At 44.1% G+C, this 16,983-nt stretch overlaps 1 protein-coding gene across 2 annotated transcripts; it reads right to left on the bottom strand.

The window, feature by feature from the left end:
- Positions 1-1,591: 1,591 nt before the first annotated feature.
- LOC112251088 (histone H2A deubiquitinase MYSM1) lies at positions 1,592-16,310 on the bottom strand. 2 transcript variants are annotated; one of them, XM_024421774.2, is made up of 16 exons: positions 16,195-16,310; positions 11,434-11,509; positions 11,292-11,344; positions 11,104-11,184; positions 10,891-10,975; positions 10,721-10,819; positions 9,905-10,602; positions 9,696-9,826; positions 9,472-9,572; positions 6,044-6,201; positions 5,826-5,931; positions 5,618-5,692; positions 2,839-3,027; positions 2,609-2,738; positions 2,317-2,480; positions 1,592-2,146 (listed from the first exon to the last, which is right to left on the bottom strand). In XM_024421774.2, the coding sequence occupies exons 1-16, from the start codon at positions 16,248-16,250 to the stop codon at positions 1,775-1,777; spliced, it is 2,574 nt and encodes an 857-aa protein (XP_024277542.1). In that variant the 5' UTR covers positions 16,251-16,310; the 3' UTR covers positions 1,592-1,774. The 2 variants fall into 2 exon arrangements, with proteins under 2 accessions (XP_024277542.1, XP_024277543.1); XM_024421775.2 differs by lacking the exon at positions 16,195-16,310 and adding an exon at positions 11,946-11,968.
- Between the last annotated feature and the right edge of the window lie 673 nt (positions 16,311-16,983).

Raw genomic sequence — 16,983 nt, 5'->3', positions numbered from 1 at the left:
GCCTTCCCCCGTACTACAACCATGGGCTCAATTTTACTGTTGATGAGCAGCTTAAGCCATTTAGGGGTCGCTGCCCCTTCAGGCAGTACATACCAACTAGACCCGCAAAATATGGAATAAAGTTCGGGCTGCCTGTTTTGCTGCTTCATCGTATGTGTGGAACTTGCAAATGTATATGGGGAAGCCAGATGGAGGAGTCCCTGAGAAGAACCAAGGGATGGAGGTTGTCCTGGGCGTGACAGAGACTCCGTGGCCACAACATCACATGCAATTACTTTTTTACGTAGCACAAGCTGGGATAGGAGCTCCTCAAGAGGAAGCCGACAATGGTAGGAAGTATGGGGAAAAAAGCCACCTCAGCAGTTGAATACACGGAACAGGCCAATCAATTCCTCTAAATTTGTGTTGACAGCTGACACGTCCCTAGTGTCCTACGTGCCAAAGAAAGGCAAAAATGTGGTACTCATGAGTATGCTGCATAGGGATGGGAGAATCTGTGGCCAGGAACATCAAAAATAGAAATCATATTGGATTACAATGCCACAAAAGGAGGGGAGGACAATTTAGAAAAGTTGGTGATTGGCTACAGCTGCAGAAGAATAACCTTACACTGGTCACTTGTGATATTCTTCAACATCATGGACATATCGGCGTACAACGCGTTTGTCATCTGGATGGCGTTGAACCCAGACTGGAACAGATACTCCAGAGACAGCTCTTTCTCAAGGAGCTGGGCAAGGTATTGGTAAGACCTCAAATCTAGTGGTGGCAACATATTCCAAGAACCCCAGCTTCTGCAGCCATCGTGAGGTGGATGCTGGTACCCCACAGAACCCGACCCACAGAACCAACAACTCCAATACCAGAAGTGTGAGTGATGTTGCATGTGTGTGTGTCTGACTCTCCTACCTTGGCCTGCTGTAACTATATATGTGAGTGAGTGAGAGGTTAGTCAATTTCTAGACTGCAGACGATAGCAACAAGGAGGACAGGAAGACACATTACACCTGTAAAACTGTCCCTCATGTGGTGTGTAGACCAGCCTTCATTTGTGTTCAATTGGGATCATTTAACGTTTCCGTAAAATTTGTCCTTCCAATTTGTTCAGTTCAAAGCCATAAACATCAATAGTGATGAAAACCACCCTGTTTCATTTATATTTGTTCAAGATAAACATGATTTATTTCACCCATGTCTTGATAATTTATTTTGTTAAAAAAAAAGGGGGAAAAAGTTTGATTTATTGATAAATGTGATCAGGCAGAGGTAAATGGCAAATATGAACCATGTATGCTGTCTATATTGCTTGTAATTGATTTAAGTCAACATCAAAAGTATTTTTACATAAATTGTTATGGCGGAATTGTTTTAAAAACCCAGTAATGTTGTGGGTCCATCAGACCGGTGAACATTGGGTGAATAACAAAAACACCACACAAGGGGTTAAAAGGGCAATCTGGAGGTTCATTCATTTTTAGAACGATAAATGATTTATATGTACCCATTGATTCTTGAACTGTTCCCATCAGAACCCAAAATATACACTTGTTTTACTACAATGTTTTTAAACAAACACTATATAGCTCCAAAACATGGTTGAAACAATCATTTTTATATCATGGATGGTCAGTCCTTGCATCTATAGCTCTGTCTGTGAGGGGTTACATATCTCCAGCCCCATCCCCCAGCTTTTTATCAAAACAGGGGCAGGGAAAACACTTTGTTATTGTTTCAACTGCATTACAAACGGGATATATAGAGAAATCTATTAGATTCAGAATAGATAATCATGACCAGTTAACAACACAGAACCAAACTGCATTGGATGTAAGTTCTCTTGGTTAGCTGTGTGTGAGTTAGTGGTTTCTATATTAGGCGTTTCTATACTATCAATGGGCGAGACCGATTCGTTCTCCCAGTTTTCCTTTGTTCCTGTGTCATCTATTCCTCTGATGTTGATTGGCTGAGTGAAGGGGAAGGCACAGGTGTTGATTGGATCTGAGGAGTCAGCGGTTTCACCCTCATCCTCGCCTCTTGGTTTCTCAGCAACAAAGTGTGACAGGAACAGAGTGTGGATCTGGGAGAGGAAGTGGTCTCCCTCCTCCTCTAGCAGGGGCTCCAGATACCTCCCCAAAGATGACATCATCTAGATAGAGACAGAGGGTGTGACAGGGAGGAGAAAGAGAGCAAGATGTTGAGAGATGGAAGTGAGGCAGGGATGATAAAGAAAAAAAAGAAAAAAACTCAGACAGCAGAGAGGGGTGACACAGCAATATGAAACAGGGTAAGAGAGTGAATAGAAACAAGGTGACCTACCTTCTCCAGACAGGTGAGATGAGAGTCCCTGCGGAACGGCCTGTCCATCTGGACACTGCCGTGGGCGTGTTTATACTTGTGGATAATCCACTCTGCCCTCCTCATCAGCTGGCTCCAGTCAGGCTGCTGCTGTGAACACTGGTAGTCAAACCTGTAGGGCAGCTCTGAGAAGGAAGGAGAGAGGTAGAGGATGAATATGCACACTCAGACTATGTTTTTATTTTAGTTATATTTTTCTACCAAGTTGATTAGAAGTTGTGAAAGGGGTCATGTTAAGAGGTGTGTGTCATACTCTGTGGTCCTGGTCCTTGGTCCTCTCTGACCATCAGGCAGGTGGTTTGGGAGCGGGGGGAGGGGTTAGCAGGGTCAAACGGACTCACAATCATCCCAATAAACGGGGCTCCGCCTCGAGAGAAATAACTCTGAGAGAAAGAGAGAGTCAGAACACAGTTTCACACACGCACGCACGCACGCACGCACGCACACACACACACACACACACACACACACACACACACGCACCTGGAACTGGTCCTGTGTGTGTATATCCCGTATAGAGGGGTTTGGGTGGAAGGTGGGGTGAGAGTGGTACCATCCCACTACAGCCAAGCCCAGGCTAGACAACAGCTCACAGGCCTGAGTCTGAGACAAAGGGTCCATCTCACACTGCAGACCTGTACTCACACTGTTACACGGCTCCGCTGCAACAATCTAGCACATAGACACACACAGTGCATTTGGAAATTATTCAGACGCCTTGACTTTTTCCACATTTTGTTACGTTACAGCCTTATTCTAAAATGTATTAAATTGTTTTTGTCCTTACCAATTTACACACAATACACCATAATGACAAAGCAAAAACAGGTTTTAAGAAATGTTTGCAAATAAGAAAAATTAAATAACTTTTAAACATAAATATTCAGACCCTTTACTCAGTACTTTGTTGAAGCACCTTTGGCAGCAATTACAGCCTCGGGTCTTCTTGGGTATGACGCTACAAGCTTGGCACACCTGTATTTAGGCAGTCCCTCCCATTCTTCTCTGCAGATCCTCTCAAGCTCTGTAAGGTTGGATTGGGAGCATTGCTGCACAGCTAGGGTTCAAGTCTGGGCTCTGGCTGGGCCACTCAAGGACATTCGAGACTTGTCCCAAAGCCACTCCTGCGTTGTCTTGGCTGTTTGCTTAGGGTCGTTTTCCTGTTGGAAGGTGAACCTTCACCCCAGTCTGAGGTCCTGAGCACTCTGGGGCAGGATTTCAAAAAGGATCTCTCTGTACTTCGCTCCGTTCATCTTTCCCTTGATCCAGAGTAGTCTCCCAGTCCCTGCCGCTGAAAAATATACCCACAGCATGATGCTGCCACCACCATGCTTTACCGTAGGGATGGTATTGGCCAGGTGATAAGCGGTGCCAGGTTTCCTCCAGACGTGACGCTTGGCATTCAGGCCAAAGAGTTCAATCTTGGTTTCATCAGACAAGAGAATCTTGTTTCTCATGGTCAGAGTCCTTTAAGTGCATTTTGGCAAACTCCAAGTTGGCTGTCATGTGCCTTTTACTGAGGAGTGGCTTCCATCTGGCCACTACCATAAAGGCCTGATTGGTGGAGTGCTGCAGAGATGATTGTCCTTCTGGAAGGTTCTCCCATCTCCACAGAGGAACTCCGGATCTCTGTCAGAGTGACAGAGTAGTTAGTCACCTCCCTGACCAAGGCCCTTCTCCCCCGATTGCTCAGTTTGACCGGGCGGCCAGCTCTAGGAAGAGTCTTGGTGGTTCCAAACTTCTTCCATTTAAGAATGATGAAGGCCAATGTGTTCTGGTGGACCTTCAATGCTGCAGACATTCTTTGGTACCCTTCCCCAGAACTGTGCCTTGACACAATCCTGTCTCGGAGCTCTATGGACAATTCCTTCAACCTCATGGCTTGGTTTTTCCTCTAACATGCACTGTCAACTGTTGAACCTTCAGGTGTGTGCCTTTCCAAATCATGTCCAATCAATTGAATTTACCACAGGTGGACTCCAATCAAATTGTAGAAACATCTCAAGGATGATCAATGGAAACAGGATGCACCTGTGCTCAAATTCAAATCTCATAGCAAAGGGTCTGAATACTTATGTAAATAAGATATATATATATATATATATATATATATATATATATATACACACACAGTTGAAGTCAGAAGTTTACATACACTTAGGTTGGAGCCATTAAAACTAATTTTTCAACCACTCCACGTGGGGACAAAGACTGTAGTTTTTGGAGAAACGTCCTCTGGTCTGATGAAACAAAAATAAAACTGTTTGGCCATAATGACCATCGTTATGTTTGGAGGAAAAGGGGGATGCTTGCAAGCCGAAGAACACCATCCCAACTGTGAAGCACGGGGGTGGCAGCATCATGTTGTGGGGGTGCTTTGCTGCAGGAGGGACTGGTGCACTTCACAAAATAGATGGCATCATGAGGGGGGACAATTATGTGGATATATTGAAGCAACATCTCAAGACATCAGTCAGGAAGTTAAAGCTTGGTCGCAAATGGGTCTTCCAAATGGACAATGACCCCAAGCATACTTCCAAAGTTGTGGCAAAATGGCTTAAGGACAACAAAGTCAAGGTATTGGAGTGGCCATCACAAAGCCCTGACCTCAAACCTATAGAAAATTTGTGGGCAGAACTGAAAAGCGCGTGCGAACAATGAGGCCTACAAACCTGACTCAGTTACACCAGCTCTGTCAGGAGGAATGGGCCAAAATTCACCCAACTTGTTGTGGGAAGCTTGTGGAAGGCTACCTGAAAACATTTGACCCAAGTTAAACAATTTAAAGGCAATGCTACCAAATACTAATTGAGTGTATGTAAACTTCTGACCCACTGGGAATGTGATGAAAGAAATAAAAATATGAAATAAATCATTCTCTCTACTATTATTCTGACATTTCACATTCTAAAAATAAAGTGGTGATCCTACCTGACCTAATACAGGGAGTTTTTTTCTAGGATTAAATGTCAGGAATTGTGAAAAACCATATGAAACTTTAGACTTCAACTGTATATACACATTTGCAAACATTTCTAAAAACCTGTTTTCACTTTGTCATTATGCAGTATTTTGTGTAGATTGAGGATTATTATTATTATTTTTTAATCCATTTTAGAATAAGGCTGTAACATAACAAAATGTGGAAAAAGTCAAGGGGTCCGAATACTGTCCGAATGCACTGTAGATACACACAGGATAGACTAGTGTTATTAGCATTTTCTTTATCAACATCATCATCATCATGAGGTGGTCGTCTCACCTTCAGGACGTTGTCTTCCTCGCTGTAGGATCCTCCCAGTAGCCCAATGACTTCACCCATCGACACATGGGCATGCTGGGTAAAAATACAAAACACAAAGACACTGAGCCCGAAGACCTTGGTAAAAAACCCACATTGATAGCTCTGTCTGTGTGTTCATGTGTGAACATTGTTACTTTATTAAATACGTGTAGATGTGTGTACCTACCATGTCCATGATGAGGAGAGCCTCGGCACACACTATCACCTGAAAGGGCTCCTGCCTTTCCTTTCCAAACACACGACACGGAATCAGCTGGAACGGATCCAGCAACCTGATAATGGAGAAAGTGACTTTTACTGCATGTAATGTACAGTACACATTTCTAAGGATCCAGTGTTGACAACACACACAGACATTATTGGTAGTATACACCACCCACTCACCCTCTGTGCCTGGAGACCTTACAGGGTTTATGTGGTCTCCTCATCTCTCTCCTCAGGGCTAGCTCCTCTGCACTCAGGTGCTCGTATGTCTGTCCCTCCAGGTCTTTAGCGTCACGCCAGTTCCCCCACACGTCCCTCACACGACGCTTCCTGGTTCGCTACGACACACAACCAATCAACATGTTATAGAGCTATAGCAGGTCACAGATGCCTCATTTTATGCACGCTTCGACAATAACACAGAACCGTGCGTAAGGGCCCCCATCGACCCAGAGGACTGGGCGATCTCGCTCTCCGAGGCCGACATGAGTTAGGTCTTTAAATCAGGTCAACACTCAAGGCTTCACACCACAATTACTACCACCCTGTAGCACTTAGATCTGTAATAATGAAGTACTTTGAAAGGCTGGTTATGGCACACATCAACTCCATCATCCCAGACACCCTAGACCCACTCCAATTTGCATAGCGCTCAACAGATCCATAGATGGCGCAATCACAATTGCACTCCATACGTCCCTAACCCACCTAGATAAGAGGAATACCTATGTGAGAATGCTGTTCATTGACGAGAGAGCAAGGTTCAACACCACTGTCCCCTCCAAGCTCGTCACCAAGCTTTGGATCCTGGGACTGAAGACCTCCCTCTGCAACTGGATCCTGGATTTCCTGACAGGCCGACACCAGGTGGTTTGGGTAGGCAACATCACCTCCAACACGGGGACCCCACAGGGGTGTGTGCTCAGTCCCCCCCTGCACTCCTAGACTGCGTGGCCACGCACGACTCAAACACCATCATCAAGTTTGCTGACATCACAACGGTTGTAGGCCTGAGCCCCGGCGACGATGCGACAGTCTACAGGGAGAAGGTCAGTGACCTGGAAGTTTGGTGCCAGGACAACAACCTCTCCCTCAATGTCAGTAAGACCAAGGAGATGATCGTGGACTACAGGAAATGGGGGGGAAGCACGCCTTCATCCACATCAACGGGGCTACAGTGGAGCGGGTCGAGAACGTCAAGATCCTGGGTGTCCAAATCACTAAGGACTTAAAATGATGCACGCGCAGAGTAGTGAAGAGGGAGTGACAGCACCTCTTCCCTCAGGGCGTTGAAAAGGTGTGGCATAGGCCCTCAAAATGTTGTACAGCTGCACCATTGAGAACATCTTAACCGGCTGCATCACTGCTTGGTATGGCAACAGCACCGCCCTCGATCACATGGAGCTACAGAAGGTGGTGCGGACAGCCCAGTACATCATTGGGGTGCACTCCCAGCCATCCAGGACCTCTATATCAGGCAGTGTGAAAGGAAGGCCCTAAAAATTGTCAAAAACTCCCCCCATCAAGCCATAGGCTGTTCTCTCTGGTTCCTCAAGGCAAGCCGTACTGGTGCATCAAGTCTGACACCAGCAGGCTCCTGAACAGCTTCTATCCCATGAGACTGCTAAATAGCTAACAGAATGGCTACATGGACTATCTGTGTTGACCATTGTATTTTATACTGTCTCTATGCACACTCACAGGGCTCTACACATTCCAACACACATAACATGCACACACATTTATACTGACTATACAAATGCACACAAACACTCAAATAAAATATTAATTCATGCTGCTGCTCTGTTTATCAAATATCCTGATACCTAGTTACCATACCCCTTTCCATACACTACATGACCAAAAGTATGTGGACACCTGCTCGTCGAACATCTCATTCCAAAATCATGGGCATTAATATGGAGTTGGTCCCCTCTTTGCTGCTATAACAGCCTCACTCTTCTGGGGGAGGCTTTCCACTAGATGGTGGAACATTGCTTGCTTCCATTCACCCACAAGAGAATTAGTGAGGTCAGGCACTGATGTTGGGCGATTAGGTCTGACTCAAAATCGGTGTTCCAATTCATCCCAAAGGTGTTCAATGGGGTTGAGGTCAGGGCTCTGTGCAGGCCAGTCAAGTTCTTCCATACCGATCTCGACAAACCATTTCTGTATGGACCTCGCTTTGTGCACGGGGGCGTTGTCATGCTGAAACAGGAAAGGGCCTTCCCCTGACCTTTACCACAATGTTGGAAGCATAGAATTTTCTAGACAGTCATTCTATGCTGTAGCGTTAATATTTACTTGCACTGGAACTAAGGGGCCTAGCCCGAACCATGAAAAACAAACTTTAAAGTTGGCACTATGCATTGGGACAGGTAGCGTTCTACGGGCAACAGCCAAACACAGATTCGTCCGTCAGACTGCCAGATGGTGAAGCGTGATTCCTCACTCCAGAGAACGCGTTTTGCCACTGCTCCATAATCCAATGAAGGCGAACTTTACACAACTCCAGCCGACGCTTGGCATTGTGCATGGTGATCTTAGGCTTGTGTGCAGCTGCTCGGCCATGGAAACCCACTCTAGACGAACAGTTCTTGTCCTAATGTTGCTTCCAGAGGCAGTTTGGAACTCTGTAGGGAGTGATGCAACCGATTATTATGCGCTGCACGCTTCAGCACTCGCCGGTCCTGTAATGTGAGCTTGTGTGGCCTACCACGTCACGGCTGAGCAGTTGATGATCCTATACGTTTCCACTTCACAATAACAGCATACAGTTGACAGGCGCAGCTCTAGGAGGGCAGAAATCTGACGAACAGACTTGGAAAGGTGGCATCCTATGACGGTGCCACGTTGAAAGTCACTGAGCTCTTCAGTAAGGTCATTCTACTGCCAATGTATTCTATGGAGATAGGTGTATTAAATCAGCAATAGGTCTGGCTGAAATAGCCGAATACACTCATTTGAAGGGGTGTCTACATAATTCTGTATATATGGTGTATCCACCTCTATCACTCCAGTATCCCTGCACACTGTAAATATATTATTGGAACTGTATATAGCTTCTTACTTTCTCGAGTTCTTCGGATTTACATTTTTCGTGTGTTTATTCTACCTTGTGTTACTTTTTGTGCTATACTGATTACTGCATTGCTGGGTGTGGAGCTCACACAGGAGCACGTGCTGACACAGATCGATCACGGGCCGGCAGCATAGAGTCGACTCTCAGGCAGGATGAAAACGCCTAAATCGACCATAATCCTTTGCTAGTTACGGCCACTTTCACCATGATCCTTAGCGACTTGTTGGTGCCATTCAGCCCCCTTCAGCAATACGGCACGCTTCAAAGTCAAATACTTCCGGCTGCATGCGCCATTGGAAGTTTTCCTTATGGATACGTGGATGACGTCAGCGCTATTACTATCTACTGGTTTTAATGTCTATGGATAGAACAGCACAATATGTACTGAAAATATTTTTCCCACGCTGCCGGACGCTCCTCTCCTCCATTTCATCAACAAAACAATAACGAATGTGCTGAGGCAAACTGCCGCTGTTTCCCTAAATGTAGATTCAATCTTTAATAAACCAAATATAAAATGACTCACCATGCTCTGTAGTCTTTGGGCCAGCTGGTATTCCAGAGTGTCTCGGCTCTCTCTGGGTTTAGAACGATCCACCACCCTGGGACGGTTATACACTGCCTGATCTGGAGGGGAAGAGTGGAGAGAATAGACAGGTAGATCAGACAAATCAGAAAGATTTGCATAACCAAGAAAGATAGACTGAGAAAAAGAATGAGAGAATCACACAAGTAGTGAGTCCTAGTTACCACAGTTGAAGTTGATGCCTCCTATCAGCTCCAGGTAGGTGTGTATTCTGCCGATACAGTTGACATCTCCACAGTTCTTCAGACCAGGACGCACTGAAGTCTTGTTCAAGTACTTGGGCTTACTCTTCAACCTGAGACAAACAAACACAAAAAGCATGTTGAAAGTGAAACCTTGAGGTCTCTGATTGGTTGTGATTGTGTGTGTGTACCATTGGTCCAGCATGTAGTTCCTGATCTTCAGGTATCTCTCTGGGGTTTTGGATGGCCTTCCCTCAAAGAATTCTGGGATAGCTTGTTTCTCCTCCTCAGTGATAGTCGCCAGGTCCAGCTCCGCTTCCTGCTCAGGGGCTGTAAGCTCCTCCTCTTCAAACTCCTCCCCTGCCTCTTGCCACCCAGACCCCCCTGTCTCCTCTCCAGACTCCACTGGGTCCCTCAGGGGCTCAGCAGTTCCCCCCTCACACTGTCCGCCAGGGGCCTGCTCTGCTGGGCATGGAGCTGTGAGGGGAGATGGAGGGCTAAAGTTAGGCTGCTCCTGATCCGTCTCTTCCAGCCTGGGGTGTGTCTGGTTGGGTTGCACCTGGTGGATCTCTCCATGGTTGTCCAGCTCCTCTGGCCCTCCAGGCTCATGTGTCTCAGTCCTAACTCCAGCCTGGAGGTCCTCAACATTTCCCTCAATATTTCTTTCTCCTCCATTTCCTCCTCCACTACTTCCCTCATCAGTTATGTCCACCTCCTCTTCCTCTTCATCTCCCAGTCTCTCTATCCGGACAGTGTTGGTCAGAGCTGACAGGTGGGTGGGGACAGACAGGCCAGAGGTGAACACTGTTGACCCTGCTTCTGGGACCTGGCCAAAAACCAGGGGGGCTGTAGGGGTTGCCACTGCAGTAGTATTGCACTCTGATTTAGCCTGCAGGCAGAAAGGACAGGGAGAGTGACATGGTGAAAGAGGACAGAGACTGTAGGATATCTCTAATATATCCTGGTTGGCTGAGCTGGGAGAGATGTCGACTAGAGGACAGTGTTACCTTGTGTTTGAAGTACTGTCTGGCGTAGCTCTTCACCTGTAGAATGGTCCGACTGCCTACCAGCTTGGAGATCTTAGTCCACCTACGGCCAAACTGAGCCTGGGGGTATAAAAAGTAGGGTGTCATCTGAAATCAGTGAGGAGAGGAGAGAGGAGAAGAGAGGGTCGTACCAGTCCTGTCTCAAACAGCTCCTTCTCCTGCGGAGACCAGCGAGTGGCTGTGGAGGAGCCTGAACTTGAAGGCTTGGCAGGAGACCTGGGTGAAAACACAGCAGTAACAGTATCATGTCAGAGGCAACAACACAACACATCAGAGGGGTGGGAAGTGAACGTTTTCACAAGAGGTTTAGAGCAACACAAGGACAAATGGGACAACTGACTCACTTTTTCACTTTGGGTTTAGGCTTGCAGTTAGCCGAGTTGGCCCACACACTCTTGGACATCTCTTTACCTGTCAAATAATACCTAGAAAGGTGCTTAATAAGGACTAAAACACATTATATGAAGAAAGGCAGACACACAAACACATCCAAATCTATCCCAGGGGTGTGTGTGGTCTATAAGAAGGATACTGTTCCTCCAGCAGCATGTTCTCTGCACTGATGGAGCTGTCTAGTCCCCATGGCTACAGGGGAGAGAGAGAGTCAACACACACAAAGACCATCACACAGTACTTCCATCATGGCATATTGATTTGGCAGCAACACCTCTTACCAAGACTCCAGTATTGTCCTTCCATGCTGACTGCGGGTGCAGGTTCTGGAGTAGCGCTGCTCCCTCACCAAAGCCACTGACATAGAAGTGATATAGCTATTATCTCTCACTCTAGCAGGAATGTGATGATGTACACACCTTTTCTATTCATATACAGCCCATACACACCTTTACATATACAGTTGAAGTCAGAAGTTTACATACACTTAGGTTGGAGTCATTAAAACAAATTTTTCAACCACTCCACAAAATTCATGTTAAACTATAGTTTTGGTAAGTTGGGTTAGGACATCTACTTTGTGCATGACAAGTCATTTTTCCAACAATTGTTTACAGATTATTTTACTGCATCACAATTCCAGTGGGTCAGAAGTTTACAAACACTAAGATCGCCTTTAAACAGCTTGAAAAATGCCAGAAAACGATGTCATGGCTTTAGAAGCTTCTGATAGGCGAATTGACATCATTTGAGTCAATTGGAGGTGTACCTGTGGATGTATTTCAAGGCCTACCTTCAAACTCAGTGCCTCTTTGCTTGACATCATGGGAAAATCAAAAGACCTCAGAAAAAAATTGTAGAGCTCCACAGTTTGGTTCGTCATTGGGAGCAATTTCCAAAAGCCTGAAGGTACCACGTTCATCTGTACAAACAACAGTACACAAGTATAAACACAATGGGACCAAGCAGCCGTCATACCGCTCAGGAAGGAGATGCGTTCTGTTTCCTAGAGATGAACGTACTTTGGAGCGAAAAGTGCAAATCGATTCCAGAACAACAGCAAAGGACCTTCTCAAGATGCTGGAGGAAACAGGTACAAAAATATCTATATCCACAGTAAAAACGAGTCCTATATCAACATAATCTGGAAGAAGCAACTGCTCCAAAACCACCATTAAAAAAGACAGACTACAGTTTGCAACTGCACATGGGGACAAAGATTGTACTTTTTGGAGAAATGTCCTCTGGTCTGATGAAACAAAAATAGAAATGTTTGGCCATAATGACCATTGTTATGTTTGGAGGAAAAGGGGGGGATGCTTGCAAGCCGAATATCACCATCCCAACCGTGAAGCACGGAGGTGGCAGCATCATGTAGTGGGGGTGATTTTCTGAAGGAGGGACAGGTGAACTTGACAAAATAGATGGCGTCATGAGGCAGGAAAATTATGTGGATCTATTGAAGAAACATCTCAAGAAGTTAAAGCTTGGTCGCAAATGGGTCTTCCAAATGGACAATGACCCTAAGCATACTTCCAAAGTTGTGGCAAAATGGCTTAAGGACAATAAAGTCAAGGTATTGGAGTGACAATCACAAAGACCTGACCTCAATCCTATAGAAAATGTGTGGGCAGACCTGAAAAAGCGTGTGTGAGCAAGGAGGCCTACAAACCTGACTCAGTTACACCAGCTCTGTAAGGAGGAATGGGCCAAAATTCACCCAACTTATTGTGGGAAGCTTGTGGAAGGCAACCCGAAACGTTTGACCCAAGTTAACCTCACTAGGGTAGGGGGCACTATTTTCACCTCCAGATGAAAAGCTTGCCCAAAGTAAACTGCCTGCTACTCAGGCCCAGAAGCTAGGATATGCATATCATTAGTATATTTGGATAGAAAACACTCCAAAGTTTCTAAAACTGTCTGAGTATAACAGAACTGAATGATAGGCGAAAACCTGAGAAAAACCCATCCAGGAAGTGGGATTTTTTTTTATGTTTGTAGTTTTCTATTGACTGCATTTACAGATTCCATTGACTTAGGACTCAAATTGCACTTCCTACGGCTTCCACTAGATGTCAACAGTCTTTAGAAACTGTTTCAGGCTTGTATTCTGAAAAATTAGGGAGTAAGACCACTCTGAATGAGTGGACACTGCAGTGTCCCAGGGGTTTTTCATGCGCACGACCGAGAGCGCTTTTGTCCGGTTGAAATATAATTGATTATTATGACTAAAAACAACCTGAGGATTGATTATAAACATCATTTGACATGTTTCTACGAACTAAACTGATACTTTTCATATTTTTGGTCTGCCTGTTGTGACTGCCTTTTAGCCTGTGGATTACTGAACAAAACTGAGGTTTTTGGATATAAAGAGGGACTTCATCAAACAAAACAAACATTTGAGTAAATGGGAGTCTTGTGAGTACAACCATATGAAGATCATCAAAGGTAAGTGATTCATTTTAGCACTATTTCTGACTTGTGTAACTCCTCTACTTGGCTGGTAACTGTTTGTAATGATTTGTCTGCTGGGAGCTGTTCTCAGATAATCAATCGCATGGTATGCTTTCGTCGTAAAGCCTTTTTGAAATCTGACACCGTGGTTGGATTAACAAGAAGTTAATCTTTAAACCGATGTATAACACTTGTATGTTATATGAATTTTTATAATGAGTATTTGTTTTTGAATTTGGCGCTTTGCAATTTCACTGGATGTTGGCCAGGTGGGACGCTACCGTCCCACACCTCCTAGAGAGGTTAAACAATTTAAAGGCAATGCTACCAAATACTAATTGAGTGTATGTAAACTTCTGACCCACTGCGAATGTGATTAAATAAATAAAAGCTGAAATAAATCACTACTATTATTCTGACATTTCACATTATTAAAATAAAGTGCTGATCCTAACTGACCTAAGACAGGGAATTTTTACTAGGATTAAATGTCAGGAATTGTGAAACTGAGTTTAAATGTATTTGGCTAAGGTGTATGTAAACTTCCGACTTCAACTGTATACACACAATACCAGTCAAAAGTTTGGACACTTACTCATTTAAGGGTTTTTCTTTATTTTTTAAAACTATTTTCTAGATTGTAGAATAATAGTAACGACATCACAACTAAAATACTGAAAAACTGAAATAACACATATGGAATCATGTACTAACCAAAAAGTGTTAAAAAAACATTTTAGATTCTTCAAAGTAGCCACCCTTTGCCTTTATGACAGATTTGCACACTCTTGGCATTCTCTCGACCAGCTTCATGAGGTAGTCACCTGGAATGCATTTCAATTAACAAGTGTGCCTTGTTAAAAGTTAATTTGTGGAATTTCGTTCCTTCTTAATGCGAATGAGCCGATCAGGTGTGTTGTGACAAGGTAGGGTTGGTGTACAGAAGATAGCCCTATTTGGTAAAAGACCAAGTCCATATTATGGCAAGAACAGCTCAAATAAGCAAAGAGAAACAACAGTCCATCATTCATTTAAGACTTGAAGGTCAGTCAATCAGGAACATTTCCAGAACTTTGAAGGAGTCTTCAAGTGCAGTCGCAAAAACAGTCAAGCGCTATGATGAAACTGGCTTTCATGAGGACCGCCACAGGAAAAGAAGACCCAAAGTTAGCTCTGCTGCAGAGGATAAGTTCATTCGGGTTACCAGAAATTGCAGCCCAAATAAATGCTTCACAGAGTTCAAGTAACATATCTCAACTAGAGGTCAACCGATTATGATTTTTCAACACCGATACCGATAATTGGAGGACCAAAAAAAGTAGATACCGATTAATCGGACGATTTGATTCATTTATATGTAATAATGACAATAACAACAATACTGAATGAACACTTATTTTAACTTAATATAATACATCAAAATCAATTTAGCCTCAAATAAATAATGAAATGTGTTCAATTTGGTTTAAATAACGCAAAAACAAAGTGTTGGAGAAGAAAGTAAAAGTGCAATATGTGCCATGTAAGAAAGCTAACATTTAAGTTCCTTGCTCAGAACATGACAACATATGAAAACTGGTGGTTCCTTTTAACACGAGTCTTCAATATTCCCAGGTAAGACGTTTTAGGTTGTAGTTATTATAGGATTTATAGGACTATTTCTCTCTATACCATTTGTATTTCATATACCTTTGACTATTGGATGTTCTTATAGGCACTTTAGTATTGCCAGTGTAACAGTATAGCTTCCATCCCTCTCCTCGCCCCTACCTGGGCTCGAACCAGGAACACATCGACAACAGCCACCCTCGAAGCAGCGTTACCCATGCAGACCAAGGGGAATAACTACAAGTCTCAGAGCGGGTGACGTTTGAAACGATATTAGCGCACACCCCGCTAACTAGCTAGCCATTTCACATCGGTTACACCAGCCATTAGGCTCATAGGCTTGAAGTCATAAACAACACAGTGCTTGCAAAGAGCTGCTTGCAAAACACACGTGTGTAATAACTACACCCAGTTGTCAAGTCGAGAAATAGACTTTCCTAGTTCCTGACTAGCACATGAACACAGCATAGATGTACTGTATTCTGTCATATTTTATGTGGACACCAGGAAAAGTAGATGCTGCTTCAGTAACAGGTTATTTTTAACCTTCATATATGTCAGAAAAGCAGAAATTCCTGCTTAATTGGGGGAAAAGCATCCCTGTTCTATCAAAAAAGAACTGCTGCAGCAGACAGTGGAGTGGGCGTGTCATGAGTGTCAGGTTTCACGTGGCTGAGGCAGATAGATGACTGGGGCCACATCAATCTCTGAAATTTGTCTCTACGACGTGTTTTGGTAGTCAAAGGGAGCGACCATTACATGTTAAATTAAGTAGCTAGAATAATCTACTGATCAAGCGACCTGTTGTCATCAGCCAACGTTAGCAGCTAGTTACCGTGCTAGCCATGTCTTTTGCGTGTCCAACGGGTTCTTTTTTTATTTAACTGGCTTTGGTTCTCTGAATCGCCCAAATATCGTTTGAACGTTATATTAATTACTTTTAGCCCATCAATAAAACATTTTAAAAACGCTCTTACCCCAATTTAGCATCATATTCGTCTCCTTCGATATCAACGTCCAGGTCGTCCGCCATGTTGGCTACAGACAAATTTCAAACAACGGGCTAAGTGTACTCATTCACAATAATGACAGGATTCCTCGACATCGACACCAAGTGGTGGGAGTGTGATACAGTCACTTTTCCACATTGGGCAATGCAAGCGGTGGAGAATATATTTGCAAGGAGTGTTGAGACAATACTTTAAAAATATTTTGCTTTCCTAACCTCTTCTCCTACATTACCACTGATAAATGAAACAGTGCTGTCTGCAGTCTGAAGTGGCTTCTCATTTCCTACCACTCATTTGAAGTCAAAGGACACAACAGGACACCACATTCAGAAAAGTATTTTTTTTAAATTTGACACATTTACATATATAGAACATTAGTCTGTACATCTCAGATTATAAACTGGGTGGTCCAAGCCCTGAATGCTTGTTGGCTGACAGCCATGGTACATCAGACCATATACCACAGGTATGACAAAACCTTAATTTTTACTGGTCTAATTACTACATTGGTAACCAATTTATAATAAGGCACCTCAGGGATTTGTGGTAAATGGCCAATATACCATGGCTAAAGGCTGTATCCAGGCACTCCGTGTTGCGTCGTGCTTAAGAACATCCCTTAGCCGTGGTATAATGGCCATATACCACAACCCCTCAGGCCTTATTGCTAAAATATACTCTCCTCGTTCCATCACAAGGTTAGTAAAATAGACACCTTCTCCTAAACATATTGTCTGTAGGTTCAAAGCATTGAGT

The sequence above is a fragment of the Oncorhynchus tshawytscha genome, linkage group LG05 (assembly GCF_018296145.1).
Source record: "Oncorhynchus tshawytscha isolate Ot180627B linkage group LG05, Otsh_v2.0, whole genome shotgun sequence".
NCBI lineage: Eukaryota > Metazoa > Chordata > Actinopteri > Salmoniformes > Salmonidae > Oncorhynchus > Oncorhynchus tshawytscha.
This window is presented reverse-complemented; position numbering and strand designations above follow the sequence as displayed.